At 40.3% G+C, this 20,594-nt stretch overlaps 1 protein-coding gene across 2 annotated transcripts in view; it reads left to right on the top strand.

Annotated features, from left to right (window-relative positions):
• nlgn4xa (neuroligin 4 X-linked a) overlaps positions 1 to 3,914 on the top strand; it is a 111,070-nt gene extending 107,156 nt beyond the window's left edge. For both annotated transcript variants that reach the window (XM_030410141.1, XM_030410142.1), the window contains one exon: positions 1,478 to 3,914. In XM_030410141.1, coding sequence (XP_030266001.1) covers positions 1,478 to 2,372 — 895 coding nt within the window. In that variant the 3' untranslated portion in view covers positions 2,373 to 3,914. The remainder of the gene's footprint in view (positions 1 to 1,477) is intronic.
• The last annotated feature ends 16,680 nt before the right edge of the window (positions 3,915 to 20,594 follow it).

The following is a 20,594-nucleotide window of genomic DNA, read 5'->3' as shown; positions in this document are numbered from 1 at the left end:
CTGCTGTCCAGGCTGCTATATTTTACACATTGGAGATACACATACCTTCCATACACATGTATACACACACATCTTCAAGTGTACACATGTATTCATAACCACTCAGGACCTTTTCGTCCACAAAATGCACAAACACACCTAACCCTGACCTGTTGTCACTAATACAGTAGCTGGAGTTTGTCAGTGTCCCTTGGTCATCCCCAAAGTGCAATGCATGACTCTAAATGACTCCTTCCTATTAAGTATCTAGATATACAGCCTGCCCACCACACACACACACACACACACACACACACACAGATACACAACCGCACACACACACACACAGATACACAAACACTCCAGTGTGTCTTATCCAAGGTTGTTGTCTAGCCTTCACTCCCCCTCACCTCTCCAAAATTAATGAAATGCTTCCACAAAGTCACTAGAGAGGCAGCTCTTTTCCAAACTACAAAAAAATAACACCCCAGGTGAGACTGAGTATTAAGAAAATGTGACAACAGACCTGGAAACGTTTCATTCGTTTATAAAGGACACAGGACATTCTGTCAGCTTGTGCATTCAAATTGTGAGTCACCTAGAAACGTGTAGCTTGAGCCTTAACAAAGGGGGTGGAAAAATACAAGGAAGGCTTTGACTCTAGACTCTCTCATCTGTTTCAACATGCAGTGGTGGAAAAAAATGTATAAAGCTAATTTAAATATGATCATTAGGTTATGTTATTTATTTATATATTTATTGTCTCGTAATGTAACTGTGTCAAAATGGGTTTGGAGATACTTAGCCTGTTTTCACTCCTTGTTTTCACTTGTCACTCAGTGGCCCTATCCTTCTTAGTCTAATGCTGTAGTTACCACTCTATCATCATTTCTCTAAGTGCCCCTCTAGTTCAGCATCATAAAGAGTGGGACCCATAAGACTCACAGGGTGGTCAGGAAGGTTGGACAGGTCATACACTGTTGGTCTGAGTCCTTTGTGTGACCAATTGGGAAGAGTGGTTTGTTTTTGTTGTTTTTATGTTATGTAATTAAGCTATCTAGCATAAATAAAATGACATAGTTATGAAAAGTTAGGATCATCTTTTCCTAAACTTAACCAAGTTATTTTGTGGCCTTAACCCCACCAAAGTATGACCATTTCACAAATGGTCACAACAGTCCAAAAGGCATAGTTTGTCATAATATGTGAACTGTTTGTCAGCAAGCTTTATTTTGAAAGTCTGAATCGATGTTGCCTATGTACAATCGCAAACTTGACTGCAAAGCCTTTAATGTGCAAAACTGACACTAAAGGGGTAGAACATTATAGTTTAAAGCATGAAGCCACTGACCAAGCTGCTACATTTGACGAGTTGGGAGTAAGAACTTTTTGTTAATCTGTACGTATTTAAATTGTCCAGAAATATATGCCAAAGGTACATGAAAGCAGTTTAGTCATTTGATTACATGTCTTTGATTTTGGTCTCTTCTGCTTTCAGGGATCCAAATCAACCAGTTCCACAGGATACAAAGTTCATCCATACAAAACCCAACCGCTTTGAGGAGGTAGCCTGGACTAAGTACAACCCCAAAGACCAACTCTACCTTCACATTGGCCTCAAACCACGAGTGCGAGACCACTACCGTGCGACCAAGGTTGCTTTCTGGTTAGAATTAGTTCCGCATCTCCATAACATTAATGAATTCTTTCAATATGTCTCCACCACCACCAAGATACCTCCACAGGACACCACCCCCTACCCTTACACCAAACGGTTCCCTGGCAAAAACAACTGGCCATCTACCACCCGTCACCCAGGGGTCCCACCTGCCAACACCAAACAGACAACCGACCAGCACAAGAGTGGTGACCTGACCGATGAGTCAACCGTGGTAATTGAGACTAAAAGGGACTACTCTACTGAGCTCAGCGTCACCATCGCAGTTGGAGCATCCCTGCTTTTTCTGAACATCCTCGCCTTCGCTGCACTCTACTACAAGAAAGACAAGAGAAGGCACGAGTCGAATCGCCGTGTCCCCACCCCACAACGCAACTCTGCTCCAACCAACACACCTTCCACAGCCAACGACGTGGCTCACCTGCAGAGTGAGGAGCTGATGTCTCTGCAGATGAAGCAGCAGCAGCTGGAGCATGAGCACCACCACGAGTGCGAGTCGATGCAGACCCATGACACACTGCGTCTCACGTGCCCGCCCGACTACACCCTCACCCTGCGCCGGTCGCCTGACGACATACCCTTGATGACGCCCAGCACCATCACCATGATCCCCAACTCTCTGGCTGGCATGCAGCCTCTGCACAACTTCAATACATTCGGTGGCAGCCAGAACAGTACCAACTTACCCCACGGCCACTCCACCACAAGGGTATAGCTCCGCTGGAAAAGGATGACGCTTGATTCCCTCTGGATCAGCCAATAACCTCGCAAGGCAAATATGACAAGATAAAACTGTGTGAAGCACAGACTCAGCAGATGTTATTTTGCTACCATGCCTTCTTGAAAGTATATACAGTTTAAATTGAAAATATTCAAAGTGAATGTTACTATAGTCATAACTCTATTTGGAGCTAAGCTTCATGGAAGGTTTTGAGGAGTTTTACCAAAAGACAAGGCAACCAGGGGATGACTGTTAATATTCTTACAACAGAAAATGAACTGTTTCTGTGGGACAAAAGAAGCCTTTGCAGACGCTTTTGTGCCATGAATATAGGCAACAGAAGGAGGTCAGTGGCATCAGTTGTTGAAAAGCAACAATTAAACATCTGGAACATCATCTTTTCATGATACTTCATGCATCGGACACCTGACTTGGGCACAGAATTCTACACCCCAGCCTGAAATGTATTTATGAAAACTTTGTAAAAAAGAAAAAAGAAAGAAAAAGAAAAAAAGGTATATAGTTGTGCGTGGAAATTTAAAACTTTAAAAAAGAAAAAATTATATTAAAGGAGCTCCTCCTATTATTGTTTTTATTTTGGCTGAGATCTTTTGGGTTTTTCCAGCTTGTGCTTTCTGTTTAGATGCGTGTAAATATATTCAAACACCGTTCATTCTTTTTCTGATTACAGCCCGTGTTGCATTCATTTTTTCACAGAACGACCAAAATGCGAACACAATCCCATCCTTGGAGAGTTGCACATTCTGTGTCTGCAGGTCATCTCATACTGTCTCGTACATTTGCTTTGTTTCCACTCTTTAGACATTGCATGTCCTGGAAGAGCTTTACTCTCCATTTTCAGACACGTCTCATCTCTGAGAATGAGGACTGACTTGATCCCATCACCTGCTGTCATCCTGTTATGCTTCTAATAGTTTTCTTTGTGGGCTTTTTCTGTCTTGCAATCTCAGCACTGCCTGAGCTTACAATGTGACCAGCAATGTATTATTTAGAAATAAAAAAGGCAGTGATTTTTTTGTATCAATATTAGTTGGATATGTTTGTAAAGAAATATATGTTAGATATTTCAAATTGTCATATGCTAGCAATATGTAAAGTATTGTGCCAGGCTTGTGATATTTTGGGTTACAAAAGCAAGTGAATGAGTGTAAATATTAATGATATTAATTATTATAAAATTACAACAGAAGTAACCATTAACTCTCGTTCCGTTTTGCATCCTATTATGAAAAAAAAATGGAAATACATCCAGAAGATTTTAAGCTACATTTGTAAATTCTATAAAAGATATATTCTTGCCATTTGTTCCCTAAACCAGTCATGATAACAAGGGTTTTAATGTAGAGTTTTAAAATCCTTAGTTTGTCTTATATTTGTTTGCGGTTTTGCCTTAAGTGATAATAGAGATATTTCTGGCTGGACACATGTATAAACTTTTTCTGCAACATTTTTAATAAAATATCACAGTATTTTCTAAAAAAAGAGAAAAAAAGAAAGCTGGGAGGTTTAATTTGATGGTTGTGTGTGCTGTGTGTGCAAATGTCTGTCCATGTTAGTTTGATTATACTGCACAATCTCAAACGCATTTAGCTGAACTGCAAAAATACTGTTTGCATAATTTCTGAGATACTTTCAGTCGCTTTTACAGATCTAAACAGGATGACATACAACCAAAGTCTTTGAAATACGATCCTCTTGCTGCTCTTCCTTTGCAGCATCAAGAGTATGTGTGGAAGTGATGGTATAATTAATTTTGTAACCACAAAGCTGTAAATACAAAACATGTCGGGATGCCTCCATTAATGAACTGGAGTATTTAACACTTGAACTCTTATGTAATGACTTCAAAACACAAAATCATCTGTCCCCACAGGATCCAATTATTTAAACCGAATTTATGTCGGGAGCCTATTGAATAATTATTCTATGATAAGTTGTCACTGAAGCAGCAGGTCCAAGCAGATACAAATAATGGTCTTTTACTTACAAGATCCTTTTCATGCTGTTACAAGATACAACACATTTGTCATTCAAGGAGAAAATGGTAGTGGAAAAGTAACATTTCTATCTTTGAACATCAGAAGGCATAACATTTTAGATTTTTATTCAAACATTGATATAACCAGGCTTGTGTACTGTCTGTAAAGCACAACAGCATCTCAGTTAATTCACTTCTAAACATGGTCGAATGTGAGGGAGAAGGCGGGCCTACATGTGGGTGTCCTCTGCAACTCACTACCTTAGAGAAAGTGCAGCTTTCTATGATAATAACGACCAGAGCTGCGTATTATCAATTACACAATGACCACACACGTAATTGGCTGTTTATGAGTGTGTTGTAGCTGGAGTTCAGCTGTCCCCTATGGCCTTCAGGAAATGTTTCCCTAGTGCATCAGGACAGCAATAAAATTGTACAAAAATTGTATCTATTTAATTTGAATATTACATTTGTATTATATTATCTATCCAGCTGAATGTGAAGTCTTAGGCTACCTATCACTATCATACATACTGTCAGCTGTGAGTAAGTGACATGAGATACATTAACTAACTTATACATAACTTCAAAATCAGTCTTGACTCTCAGTTACAAACAGGACATTAAACCTGGTCTCTGGAGAAAAAGTCCTGTATGGACCATCAAATCCTCCCAACCACTCCTAGCAGAATTAGAATTAGAATTAGAATATTAGTCTACTGGAAATTTCTTGGACCCAGAAACTGTTTCCTATACACTTTTATGATTGAAATGTGATCTATAGGCCTAGTGGATGAAATTCAACTTGGTTGCTAAGAGTTGCATGCTGGGCAATTTGCGTAATTAGCATAGTTACTTAATTAAGGGGAGACACTACAGGTGAAGAATAGGGAACATTTTTTAACTATTATATATATCACCATGAAACTTCCCCAGTTGATTACTTACATTAAGACAGTTATTTTTTTGTATTATGAGTTTTTGGATATCTCTTTTTATCACTCCATAAATCAGAAAATACTGTCAACAGCCAAAAAAAAAGAGTATGAGAAAAAACTAATTTTGAGAAAACGGCCTTGAAAGATATGTATTATATAAGAAATCTATAGAAGGGTGGAGGAGGGGGTTATGAAACATTTGCACTTTTGGATTTCTGGATATCACAAACTTAGACTCTAAGATCTACATTCGAAGTTTACCAGAAGCAACATTATAGCCATTTTCAGTTTCTCGCAATTAAGGGGAAACATGGCAGGCAAAAACATTGTTGTTTTATGCACTGGTCAATTTTGAGATTTTTGGTTATTTTGCTTCCATAACATGTCTTCTTTCAGACTAGTGGAAAGAAAACATCCAAAATACACAGGTGTTCATTTTACTTCACTTTGTCTATTTCCTTCTATAGATTTCTTACACAATACATATGTTCAAAGTCTGTTTTCTCAAAATGTTTTTTTTCTCATACCTGATTTATATAACATTTTATTCCTAAAAACAGGGCGAAAATTGATTTTTTTTATGGCTGTTGCCAGTATTTTCTGATTTATGGAGTGATAAAAAGAGATATCCAAAATTCCCTCTGTACAAACCTTTGGCTATAATATGTCAACAAAATCAAACAAGAATTTTGAACCTGGCTTTATCCAATGTTTAGATTTATGTTCTGGAAATGTATGCACATTAACGCATATTTAATTAGACAATGCATCATTTGCATATTTAAACATACAATTTCAGAAAACTCATAGTACAAAAAATAACTGTCTTAATGTAAGTAATCAGTTGTAGAAGTTTCATGGTGATATATATTAGTTAAAAAAAATGTCCCTATTCTTCACCTGTAGTGTCTCCCCTTAATTAGCTCATTATGTTAATTACTCAAATTGCCCAACATGCAACTTTTATCAACCAAGCTTAATCTCATCTGCTAAACCTATAGATGACATTTTGATAATAAAAGTTCATAGGAAACCACATTTCTGGGTTTAGTATGGGCCATATAGGGGTTTCCAGTAGACAATGTAGGAGGTAGGACCACTGACCGGGCTGCGGTATTTGACGCAGAAAGAGTGAGAACTTTACTCTGAAAATATGTAGGGAATTTAAATTACCGTGTACACCATTATAGTACTGGTAATGTCGGCCCACCTCACTGTTTGTTTACCTTCATTACACCATTCCTCTGATACAATTGAAGTCCCCCATTTTGGAGAACGTAAATTGGCTCTTGTAGTGATGCAGCTGTATGGTTCTTATTGAGTTCGACTCAATCAATACTGGCAATCTAGCACTTGAAACTTTCGAAACATTGAATTGCATTTGCAAACAGTTTGGGCCCTGCCAGCTAAGCTAAATTCTTTGACTGTTTCGGCCTTTGTGAATTGCTGTTGTGCTCCGTAAGGGAAAACAAGACGCGCCTCTGGAGCTGAATAGCAAAGAGAGCTGCTGCCGTGGTTACAAGGCCTCCCCTGACACTCGCATCCAGACTCTGAGCATCTTGCATTCAGTAAAACTGCCTTGAAATCAGCCTCCCCATCAGCACCACCTCACCTCCCTTCTCGCTATTCAATTTATTGATCCCCTTCGCAACAAGCCAAGCAAATTAGCTTTTGACTTAAAACTGAAGTGACAGGGGGAAAATTGAAATCTTTAATAGTAATCTGCAGTTACTGAGGCACAATGGATGTCTCCATGCAATCTCCTGCGACATTTGCAAAGCTCCCCCGTAAGTACAGGCTGATGTGTAAAATTATTTTTTATGAGATGGGGAAAAGTTTCTTTCATTAGCAAAATTGTTTGATCCATAATATATGATCCGGCAAACAAGCCTTATACATACTGAGATGAATATTTATTTTGAGACTTGTGTGCAAACAAAGCAGTGTGAATGTGCAGGCACCCTTTTAATTGACATGTTGTTTATGCTTAGGGTAATGGGGTGGAGGAGGATGCTGGGTTCGTGCGCGGATAGGGGGTTTTGTAAGCAGGGAGAATGACGGTAGGGGGTGGTGGGGGGAAGCTGAATGTGAATACTGGAGACTCGACTGGAAGTTAATTAAGCTGGCAACAGTGCTCCATCACTCAACCACGGCCCCAGAACTGTCATTCAAGAGCTCCCCTCTCCAGGCAGCCATTACCGAGGCATATCGATCGTCACGGTGACAAGGTAGTGCACCAAATGGGAGTGGGCAGAGATGAAGGTTTCATGTGTACGTGTGTGAATGGGTCGGGGTATGGGAGAGAGGGCTGAGATGTTTAGGTGCAGCGCAAACCCTGCTGTGAGCAGCTGCAGTGAGAACCTCTGCTGTGTTCCCCAAACATGAATTAAAATGCAGGTAAATACCTCAGCAGCGAAGCCAGTTGATTGCATTTCCCTCCCTGGGTAGCTGGAGCCTTAATAGATGAATATGAAATCTTCAGAGTCAATATATATTCAGTTAAGTGGTGAGAAACTGAGGTGGCAGCCACTGGCCTCCAGAAATCCCCCTCTACATGTTTTACTTTGCTTACATTCAGTCTCCTCCATAGTTCTCTCATCAGTTGCAGCACGAAGTACCTGACCTGCAGAATTTTCTACATCACGTGTTGCCCATGTAAATGAGTGACACAGAGGAGATGACAGCAAAGGACTGTGGGACTCATGCCAGCTGAATTTCTAAATCCGTAGCCTCAACATGCACTTCCAAAATTTAAAAAAATTGTCCATTCATTAATGAATAAAAGGTGTGTTAGCATGTGTGTTTATCTTCTTGTAGGTCTCTGGATGGAGCCATTACACTGTCTGCTGCCATTGTTTTCATGGCAGCAGGTTTTTCGTCATGGCCAGAAAATCCAAAATACCCTATCTTTTATCCAAGACCGGATTACCATGTAGTATACTTGAGCCCAAGTTTTGGCAAAGAAACATAGTATGGGGAGCATTTGCTAATAGGGAGGCTGTTAGTGAGACATCAGATTTGGTCTGCATATCATCAATGTCTTCCCAGTTAGCAAAAGCTCCCCATTGTAAATCTTTCCAATGTAACTTTTATTTGTTGGGCCAGTGTCTGCAAGACTAATACCATGTGGGCAATTCTCCCCTTTTCATTGCAGTTTGTATATATCCTATAGGTTTTAAATGCCCAAACTACCCACTAATAATCCAGAAGCCAATTTAGAGGGTCAGTTAGCCCGATGCATCAGACAGTTTGCTGCACAGAACCATCTGGAAAGGTGTCCCTAGCATCTGTTTAGAAAAGAGCAGGAATTTCCAGAAAAGTACTTGGCAGGTCTGGCAGTTTTTATAAATCTATCACAGACTAGCTTCAACCAATCAGATCAGTAGGAGAGTGCGCTGAGTAAAAACATGTTTTGCATCGACAAAATCCTTCGGAGCTGTACTTGGCTCCTCTTTTAATGATATATACTCTTCAGCTCTAACTCATGATATAACAGCTATGCCAACCTTTTGAGGAGCCGCCCCCCTTTCAGATGAATAGTCCAACGCATCGCCATACCTAAATGACTGAACAGGTCAATGGTCAGGCTCCCAAAACAACACAACTGTTGCAGTTACCTCAGTCACTTACCTTATACCTTACCTTATAATATGTCACTGTTGATTTCTGGTTCAGCAGTCTCTTAGATGAAAGTCCCATGCTTGTTTCACCCAACCTCCTCTTTCCTTATGCCAACTTTTTGCATTTTATACAACTTCTACTCACTTCCTACTTTTCAGCTGTAATAAATACTTACAGCCACTAGAGGATTCTGCCTATCAACAAACATAAATATGGGTCAACCTTCTTTCATTTTCGGCCTATGGTTATTTTTCTACCCGGCTCTAGCTGCCAATTATTGCTTTCAGTACACTGATACTTGAGTTAGGTTCAAATGGCTACTTGTCGAGGGAAACATTGTTTTTGGGTAAAAATAATTACTTTGTTAAGCAACCTTCACTGTTGTAGTTAAAAGAACATCTTAGCTATGTTTATGAAATGTATGTGTTCATGATCAATCACAAACCCAAAGTGTTTGAGTGGGAGGAAACAGGAAACAAAAGCCTCCTGAATCAAAGTCAGGTATTTGTTGACTCATCTTCCTCCGCAACCTCCTCCTCTGCAGACTTTGTAGCTCTAAAAGAACATCACAGTAATTCCTCCTTTGCTCATGATGGACAAGTATCATAATTCCTAAAGCCACAGGGAAGATGCTGAAACAACCAATGCTCTCATTTTAGCCTATTTACTTCAAATTACATCACACCTAAAAATGTCCTTTTACTTGTCTTTTGTACAACTGAGTGTGACACTATGAATACCTTAGAGTTGAGTTGGAGTATGCATCATTGTCCCCATTTGTATAATGCACAGTATCTTACACCTCTCTAACAGCAGGCTGTTTGTGCCACTATTAGGTATGACCCTTCATTAAAGGATGACACACTTTATGGAGTGGAAAAAAAAAGGTTGCTAACGAACATAATCCATCCAAAATACCATTTCTCTACACCTTGTACTCTTTGTAGGAAGCACTACTGTGGTTAGTTTAGGAGATTTGTGATAAATGCATTTACTTTAGAGACAGATGTAACAATTAAATTCATGGGATGATTGTTTTTGCTTAACTTACATGCTGGCGAATGTCCTTTTCCATCCATCCATCCATTTGTGCTGACTTCAATTGGAAAAATATGTTGTATGCAATTCACTGCACCAGAATTTGACTTTGATCCAGTCCACTTTATGGCTTTATTTGTGTGTAATGGACTGACCAGCAGGACGCCAGTGATCCCAGACGGACTAATGCTGTAACCTGGGTGCATCGGGGGGAAGCAGCTGGCCTGCTGTAATGTCCTCGTTTCTCTTCACTTTCCCATTGTCTCATCACAACATCAAACTGATGCCATTCAATTAGAATGTTTACAGTCGACAATGTGAACTGGATAGACAGGAAAAGAGGAAGGAATGAATGAGAAATTTGCTTTTGGTTGGAGGACAGATGCAGTGTAATTATGTTGCTGAATGTAGCTGTGTGACTGCTGAGCAGATGTACTGCCATATTGTGTGCTAAGCTGTTGCACAACTTCACCACCCCTTTTTCCGATGACAGAAATCTAGAATTGTTGCTGCCATTGTTAAGCAGTGTCCATGCCTGTATGAATTTGTTGGTTCAAATGTGGTGGCAGAATGATTCACATGTTTTGTGGGAACCAGGCGAAATGCATCAAAGATGATAGAAAGCAAAAGAGTTAGGATAAGAATCAAAGGTGTGCATACAAAAAAGCTCCAGTATAATGCAAGATAAAGCCAGGAAGAATCAGGAGCAGAATATCAGAACAATATTTGGATTTTGAGCCTATCCTTGGGCTCATTATTAGAAAAATCTCTACCTGCCTCTCAATCTGAGTGAGGTTTATTAAAGCCCTCAGAGGATCTATTTTCTTAAAGTTTTGTGAAATGACTTAGAACAGTACTATCTGTTTCGGCATTATGACCTATTTCCCTGTAAAACAGACAGCTAGGGAGAGACGTGTCGCAGATATTGATTGAGGATACCAAACCAAGACAGATGCCACTTTGACGACAACCAAGACAGTACAAAGGTGCCAGCTAATCTGACTCGTAACAATGCTATCATTAACTATGTAACAAAATCTATATTAAACAGCTACATGTATCTGTCTGTCAGGAAATCCTTCATACTGTCTCATGCAGATACTGTAAGAGGCCACCATTTTCTCTGAGGCTGCATGCAGGCTGAAGCAAGAGTTGTTCATTGAGAGGCTGTTGGTTAGCAGAAATAAGCGGTTTATTGAGCGACAAAGCTACCCGCATCTGTAATCTGGAAACGCCAGAACCACTTTGGTACTGCAACTGGCCTCCATCATTCTCTGAGGCTGCCTACGGTCCCAGTCCGGAGGTGTTTATCAAGAAGCAGCTGGTTAACAGAAGTTAGCCGTTACTTATGCGACAAAACACCAGCCCAGATTTGAGGCAGAAAATATTTTATCCATAAGATATGATCCAGTTTAACTCAAATTGGTGAATAAACCGATAAAGTTTTTTTTCTGCGGAAAAATGTAGAGACTTATTGGACAAAACATTTGCATACACCCCCACACTGCAAGATGAGTCATCTATATATCTAATCATTTTCCAGGGTATTACAAGGTCTAAAATGCCATTAAGATTCCAACAAATTGACCTTTGTGATGGTTGGGCCTGATAATGGTGTACAGGTGAGCTATAAAGCAAAAACATTAGTGATACAAACACTTACGCATTGATTTTGACTTTGTGGATATTTAACATTGAATAGTTAATGTAGTTTTATAGTCGAACAATGCTGTAAAATAATCAGAAAAGTCTCCATTACTATTACTACTTCACTATAATGATATGACATTTACAGTACCTACTTACTGTCCAAATTAATGTTACACATTGAGAACATCAGGTAAGGTCATGCATTAAGATTAATTGTTACAACAATACTGCTGAACACATTAACACATGAGTAATTCAACAGTCATGAAGGGAAGCCATATTATTATTATAAATTGCATGCAAATGGCGCTCATGTGAATTGGCTAGCATGCTTGGATGGAATGTAATGCTGAGCAGATTGAGTTTCTTTAAACATAATGAGGAAAAGTTAATCGGACATATCCGCAAAACGTTCAGCATTTCTCATTTGATTTCTCTATAACATCACTGCTAATAAAGCATGACTAGCATATTTACAGTTACAGTTACCCAACAAAAGAACTTCTTTAATTTCTCAATGAAGTAATGAGGAATTCCACTGATCTCAAAATCCCTTCCTGTCTTCATCAACCAACCATAAAACCACACAGAAGGAAGCAAGCATGTATTCATGGATGAGATGCACGCTAATTAGGCTCGCTAACATTATACAGTCGAAGAGGATGGCATTGATGTTTACATTCAACGCTTTCACGAGCACAAGTCTCTCATTCCGAGTAGATATATTGGTGTAAGAAAGATAAGGGTTACTGCTAACAACAAGGTCTGTGGATTATCCTGAGTAATCTGAAAAGACACATTGCTGTTGAGTATTTTTAATGTACTTAATGGTGCTTTGAGTACCACAAGCTGAGTTCTATCTACTTCCATTATATTGGAGACAGGGCAGAAATCTCTTTGGGCGATATCAAACCAAAACAATGTGGATATAGAGCACCAAAGGTAAGGGAGAAAACATGTAATTTTTGTTTTTAAAGCAGACTGCACCAAAACATAAATATGGTACAGCACTAAATTTAATGCTAAGAAAGCATTCTGCCAGTTGCTTACATATACTAAATAACATGTCATCAAAATGTATGAGTGCCAAGTTCAGACACCATAACCAACACTGTGTGTTCATACACACATAACTAGTATAGATGATATACACGGCACATTGACTACAAAGCAAAGGTTTGGGTGCACCTGCTGTGATGTATGGGGTTATCATAATAATCTCTTTTTTAAACTAGGAGTTACCATTTTTGTTGAAGCATGACCACCATCCAGTCTGTGCAAGAGATAGTTAGTTTAAAGCACACAGAGCATTGCCCAACATAACCCTGAACAGGATAAGCGGTTTAGGGGATAGATGGATTAATGGATGGATGTACAGTATATAATATTACCAAAGCATGTACAAGAAGATTTTTTTTTTCAGTGACCTTAAATACTTTAGTTGATCTCAGCCTTGATCTCAGCAAAATAATTCATCTATATCATCCATCTTTGAACAGAGGAGGTGGCTACGACATTACTGCAGTACTGAGTCCCCGCCCCAGCCAACTTAACAACCAATCCACACCCCCACCCATGATCACATCACTCCGTCCTCCAGAACCTCCACTGGCTCCCAGTTCCACAGCGTATTCAGTTTGAAATCCTCCTCCCCACACATAAAGCCCTCCATAACCAGGCCCCTTCCTACCTCACTGACTTGCTCCATCGCCACAATCCATCCCGCAGCCTCCGCTCATCTGATGCAAACCTCCTGACTCCACCTCCCAGGACCAAGCACCGAACCTGGGGAGACAGAGCCTTCTCTGTAGCTACCCCCACCCTCTGGAACTCTCTCCCCAAACACATCCATGACTGTACCGACCCTCCAGCATTCAAATCATGGACAAAAACACCCCTTTTTAAAATGGCTTTTAAAGTTTAGCTATATACCTTTGTGATACAATCTAATGTGTTTTTAGTGTACTCTTTTCTATTGTTTTGCTGATTTGATGTTCATTTTCTGTACAGTGTCTTTGAGTATTTAGAAAAGCGCTTTTAAATAAAATGTATTATTATTATTATTATTATTAATCACATCTCAGCTCACCTAGCCCCAGTAACCCGCATGAAAGCTGGTTGGTTCAACGACCCACAAGTGGCCCTAACAACCCTAACTCAGAGCGCACACAGGTCCTTAACAACTCTGTAAGGACACTCCCACACAGACTTTAAAAGCCTGCTACCCCCCTCCAGTCAGTTAGAAATGAAGAAGCCTCTTGGATGAGCAGTGAAATGTCTTCAAGAAACTGTAACATGTCCAGTTGCCTACAATACAGCACTCTGAATTTTCTCCATACACTTATTCGGGTCTGTCCAGTGGGATTTACCTGCACCAGGGCCCTCTACTCCTCATGCAGGGAGAAAAAGTCACCGCCATTCATGTATGACATGTGGAGTCTATAATAAACCAACAAACTCCTGGTTAATTTAGTGCACATCATTGACAACCAAATTGCATGTGTGTTTTAAATTTAGAACGCATATTTACTGAGCAACAAATGTTAAACGGTAAAAATAATGGTACAGATGAAGACAACAGTTTTGCCTCTCTCTGCTTTGATTGGAAATTATAGCACTGTAACATCATGTTATGAACATTATGTTCTTCTTTAGGTTGATGTTTATTATATATTTACTGAATGTACATTGTTTTTGATTAATTGCTGGGAACTGCCGGGAACCTGTGAAAATATAATGTTATATACAGGCCCTGGTCTTTATATAGTATGGTGTTAGCCTTTGTAGGCAAACAAAGGAGGGTGTGCATCACTCCCTGATGGAAACCATAGCATGTAGGACATGGAGGTCATTGGCAGATGATATTTTGCCCTGCCACTCCGTCGCCAGATGAAACAGCACAGATGATTTATGGTGGCTGGCTAGATGGCAGCAGTGCAGGGAGTTGTGTTTTCACTGGCCCCAGCAGACACAGCCAAAATTGGGTTACTCACAAAATGTAAAGGGTCTGTCTCAGACTAACAAATTTAATCATGGCCTCACTTCCCTGCAGGTTGTTTTAATACTGCTGGATTAGAGAGGTCTCTCATCTCTCCCCGCCTCTTTACGGCAGACACAGATGTAGTCCTGTCAATGCGGCTGCAGCACAAACATGCAGGATCCTCTGAGGAAGGTTGGAGTTGTTTTTAGGCCAGGTTGGAACATAAATCACAAGTTCTAAGGCACAGCCCATGGGTCAAATGAAAAAAAGGGTTGTGTCTCTTCCAAAGTTTAGATTGTAATTCTTTAATGACTAGTCCCGACACTCATTTATTAAAGGTTGATGCAAGATATATCTAGTTACATTCTGACGGAAGAATGAACCAGTTAACAATACTTGTCCAAAATATATCCACTTCCACTACTGCTAAAATTACCAGTAATCCTAGCTGGGGATTCTGTGTTAAGTTTGCATGTTCGCCCATGTTTGATTGGTTTTCCTGCAGGTACTCCGCTTTCTGCCACCATCAAAACATGTACATCAGGTTAATTATCCAATCAGTCACCTTGACCAAGGCACTGACTCTGATCTGGAATTTGTCCATTTTCTGCTGGCTGCCTACTGCTCATCCGGGATGGATTAAATGCAGAGTACCATGCATGTGGTAAAATACAGATTTTTATTGTTATACTCTTCAATACCTTTAAGGTATCACCCAGAATAACCAAGCACCATGTTGTAGAGAAACATCTTAAGTCAAACAATACCTCAATCAATCTATTGTTCCCACATTGAAAAAAAAAAGACTATGGTTTGTCTTGCAGCCTATCACCTCAAGTGTTCTTCAATTTAATGCAACATGTGGCCCACTATTTGAAATAGTTGACTGTTCAGTAATAGATGCCTCCAAGAAAGTATGGCTATACTACAGGCCTGGGCATGACAAAAATAAACACATGTTCCTGGTCTGCAGTTGTGAGTATCTACCAAAAGTGGTCCACGGACAGACAGCCGCTGAAGCTGCAACAGGATCATGGTCGCCCAAGGCTTTGTGAAACCTGTGGGAAACAAAATCTAGCCTGTGTTGTCCAATCCCTATGGGATGTGCTGGACAAACAAGTCCGATGGACCAACAGGACTTAAAGGATCTGCTGCTAACATCTTGGAGCCAGATACCATAGCACACCTTCATAGGTTCTTGTGGAGTCCATGCCTTGACGGGTCAAAGCTGTTTTGGTTGCGAAAGGGGGACCTAAACAATATGCCATAATGCCATAATGATATGGCTGAGAGAAAAAAGCTGATTGATGGAAGTTAGCACACAATATGCATTGATAGACTAATGGTTTATTCAGTGACCTGCCAAGGTATACAAAAGTGACAGCATCAACATGGGGAGCTTGGGGTGGATGGTCTGCTCAAACAAACACAGGACCCTCGCCCAGGAGACTGGGTGTGAAACCAAAGTTTAAAGTTTTAACACAGTTTAACTGAATACACAATCTTTATCTCAACTATACCAAGTGGTTTTAGTGCCTTAATCTTACCAAACCAGGACCATATAAGAAAGGTCCTGCTGACACTTGAAGGTACATAACAGTAATTCCTTTTAGGGAGTCAATGACAGTTCTTGAATCATAATCAGACAGACACACATTGTAATTTCATTATGACCTGCATACAATTATATGTATTCTACCATATTTTATAAAGTTGTGAATATAATAATTATGCAATAAATTCACATGCTGTGCCTGTGGCTCATGACAAACACTTTAAGTAAAGTGGACCTTTTATTGTTCTGTGTGAGACAAAAGTGGAGTTTATTACAGGGGGGGAGTATTCACACAGAGGCAGCGCAGTCTTCATTGATTATCCAATAGAAAACATGTATATTAGCTGTGCATCGGCAGCAGCCCAGTGCGGCTCTGCTTCTCCTCTTGTCTGGGAGCTTTAATATTTGCTTAATTCAGGCCTTGGTGCTGTGGGACACCGCTGTTTTTCGCTGCAAATTAGCATCAGCAGTAGAAAATGAAAGGAAATAAAACAACTGAACTACATTAGGCTGACCATACTGTGTGTTTACAGAAAGGCCTTATTTACATTAACGGCAGTCCAGCCGTTATCTTTAGTATTACTCTGCTTCTGGTTGTAGAGTTTGATTTAAACAGAAGTTTTTGTCTTTTTAATAAAACATTATTGACAAAGATAATATAAGATCTCTTTATGATGTAGTACATGGTGTGTTTCACATGCTCATAAATAAAACATTTAACTGTTCACACAGAGACATTGCTTTCCCTGCACTTTTCTATAATGCTGTTTCAACAAATACATCTCACCCTCTTTTAGCTCATTGTTTCAGTTTTACAGCCAGCAGTTACCCTGTTTTGGTTCAGTCAGAGCACTCTCCTCAACCTGGTTTCCAGGAGCAGCAAGGAGATGTTTTCAGTAAAAACACTGCACAGAACCTTCCAGCAGCAGTAAGCAGTCAGGCAATTTTCTCAGGAGTTGGTGGAGACCAAACCAGAGCTAGATGGAAACTAAATAATGGGATTACATTTATTAACTGAACACAAACACAACTTTATAGGCTCAGTTTTGTCCCGGGAGCTTGTGCACATTTAGGCACTTGGGAATTGTTTAGCTATATGTAGTGTCAAGAGCAGGCATTTTTCACTGATAGTCAGACTACGTCAACCCATGATCGTTATTATGGCAATCAGGTGGCTTAGTGATTTGAATAAATCAAGTTAGTAAAAATATAGTGTCAAACACAGCAGCCTGGACAGTGACTGTACATTGTAAAGTTTGACGCTTTGATTTATTTTGAATAATTGTTCTGCTAGTAACTCAGCATACATTTTACGTTTTATCAGTGATGATCTTTTCCTAAACCTAACAAAGTAGATATTTTTTATGACTACCTTGACAGTGGTGCTCTATGTGTGCAGAACTGACACCAGAGGGGTAGATAGAGCGCAATAGTTTGAAGGTGAGTCAAGCTGCTGTATTTAATGAGTTGGGAGTGAGAATGTGTTGTATATTCATAAATGGAAGCTGTGCCAGTACAGTCAGTCTCAACCACGCAGGTCCTACCTGCTCCATTAAAGCAGCTTGCTCAAACATACCTCAGTAATGTTAATGAAGCGAGGGGCTTTCCCACTCCAGATTTACCCTGCTGAGATGACTTGTATTCCTGGTTTGTTAAAACATCACTATGTAAGTTCTACAACAATTTTGGAGAAACACAGTGGATTGTTGCTCAGACCTGAGGGTCCAGTTCAAAGTGTCAGCATTTGATGACCTGAAAGTGAGGCACAACAATCAACTCTTTCTTGAGAAAGGTACACAGTGTTTTTATAAAACACCCACCTGCCTAGTCAAACTTTAGAGAGGCTGGTAGCTTTAACGTCTAGTAGTCATTTAGTTGGTGATACCAAAACTTACTCTCAAGCCTTGTTAGAGGTAATGTTAGGCCTTAAAGATTATTGAGAGCAGAGGAAAGGATAAAACTGAGACAGAGTATTAATGCTGTTACATGCAGTAATAACTACATCAAAACTCCTTCTATATGGCACAGTACAGCAATCTTAACTGTAACAGTCACCGGACTAATTTTTCACCTGTTTGTTTGTGAGCTGGATCGCATCACCATGCAGGTGCTGATGCTGATGCTACAGGAAGCCTCTGGATCTAATCAGTGCTACATAAAGAGCAGGAGAGAGCGTGGCTCATCTGTCAAGCAGGAAGAAGATGCTCTGCGGTGACAACTGAAAGGGAATTGCATTGACTTCCAGCTCGCCACCTCCACAGCAAAGTTAATGTACACAGAGCAGTGCGTATTGTGCATTAGAGATGGAAATGGCAGCAGCAAGGCACATATTACCTCCCTGCTAACATGGGAGAGTGCCTAGGGACTGTGTGGAAATTATTTGTGTGATATTTTCCTTACACTCTCTCCTTCAGTTAATGAAAATGTTACCCTTTCCCCCTAATATCTTTAATCGTATAGTACCAATATGAGCCAAGTTGCAAGTACCATGATGGTAGTTTTTAACAATTGGCTGTGGGCTTACAACTTACACTACTTGTATCTAGGGGTATAATGGTACACATATTCATCATATGTCAGTGGCCATGCCCATAGGGAAATGTTATAGATGACAGATATGCCCCTATATCAGGAGTGATGCTGTCTTATATGTTACCTATGAGGCAATAATATGTATTGAGGGGGCCTGTTGGGGGTAGGTGGGCGGATTTTCCCAGCATGCTTTGAAACTATGTCATTGAGGCCATTAACTGAGGTAAACTTTGTTTACGTGTTTCGTGTTCTAAACCACCACACCTGTTACCTGTGATTCAGTAGTTATTGTTGATAATCTTCAGAAACGTTTTTAATAGACTACAGTAACTGTTTTAGCTATGTGAGTTATGTCATTCACGCAGTTAGTTCCAATCTTATATTGCCTTATAGGTAACATATATGGCAGCATCACTCTTGATATAGGGGCATATATGTCATCTATAACATTTCCATATGGGCACGGCCACTGACATATAATGAATATGTGTACCATTATACCCCTAGATATAAGTATTGTAATTTGTAAGCCCACAGCCAATTGTTAAAAATTAAAAACTACCATTGTGGTATTTTACCTCATGCCTTTTATATATATATTTTTATATATATATACACTACTCACAATAAGTTAGGGATATTGTTATTTACATGAGTGCTTTTCCTATTTGGTCTGAATTTTAATGAAATAAGTAAAAGTTCCCTTTGATATTACTAATAATGAATGAGAAGAAACACCATTTTCATTAGTTTAATATTTGTTACCCCAAAAATTTAGACAATAACAAGGATAGCCCCAAATAACAAAAATTGACAATGTCAGTAGCGGGTGTTTCCACCATTTGCCGCAATGACAGCTTGACAGCGACGTCTCATGCTCCTCACTAGCCTCATGATGTTGTTCTGAGGCAATGCGTTCCACTCCTCCACAAGTGCTACACGCAGTTCTGCCAGGTCACGTGGGGGTGGGGTACGATCATCCAGTCTGTGCTTCAGCTGGTCCCAGACGTGCTCTATGGGGTTCAGATCAGGGGACAATGCTGCCCATACCATATGAGGCACTCCGACTTCCTGAAGTCGAGCTGTGACAATTCTGGCACGATGTGGTGGAGCATTATCATCCATGAACAGAAAGTTGGGGGTGTGCTGGCGGAATTGGGGGATGATGATGGGTTCTATGATGTCTCTGAGGTAAGAACGTGCAGTGACTGAGCCATCTACAATAACCAAATCTGTTTTGCGCTGACTGGTGATGCCTGCCCAGACTGTTGCACCTCCTCCACCAAAGGGAACCCTGGGGACCATGTTGACATCGGCGTATCGCTCACCTCGCCTTCTCTAGCAACGCTGACGACCATCATTTCTGTGCAAGGTGACCCGAAACTCATCAGTGAACAGGACGGTAGGCCACTGCTGCATTGTCCAGGTCACATGGTCTTGTGCCCACTGCAAACTTTCACGGTGGTGTCTTGGTGTCAGTGGAGTCACCTGAAACGGTCATCTGGCATTCAAGCCAAAGTGGTGGAGTCGGTTTCAAACAGTTTTTCTGGAAACCTTAGTACCCCTCACATCTCGTAACTGGGCCTGCAGCTGTGTGGCAGCTGCATGACGATGTCTGAGTGCATAGGTCCTTAGGTACTGGTCATCGTTGCGGTCTGTCACTCATGGGGCTCCACTCCTGGGTCTGTCACGAACTCTGCCAGTAGTTCTGTGTCTTGATGCAAGTCTGCTGATGACACTTTGAGACACACCATGATGAACGAACTTGAATGATGAACTTGGAATGACTTACTGACAATACCAGCTTTTTATACCCACAGAATGTTGAAATTGATGCCACATTGAAAAGGGTTTTCTTTTAGTTTTTCGGTATTGGCCCCAATATGTAAGGCACACTGTACAC

The sequence above is a fragment of the Sparus aurata genome, chromosome 24 (genome assembly GCF_900880675.1).
Source record: "Sparus aurata chromosome 24, fSpaAur1.1, whole genome shotgun sequence".
NCBI lineage: Eukaryota > Metazoa > Chordata > Actinopteri > Spariformes > Sparidae > Sparus > Sparus aurata.
This window is presented reverse-complemented; position numbering and strand designations above follow the sequence as displayed.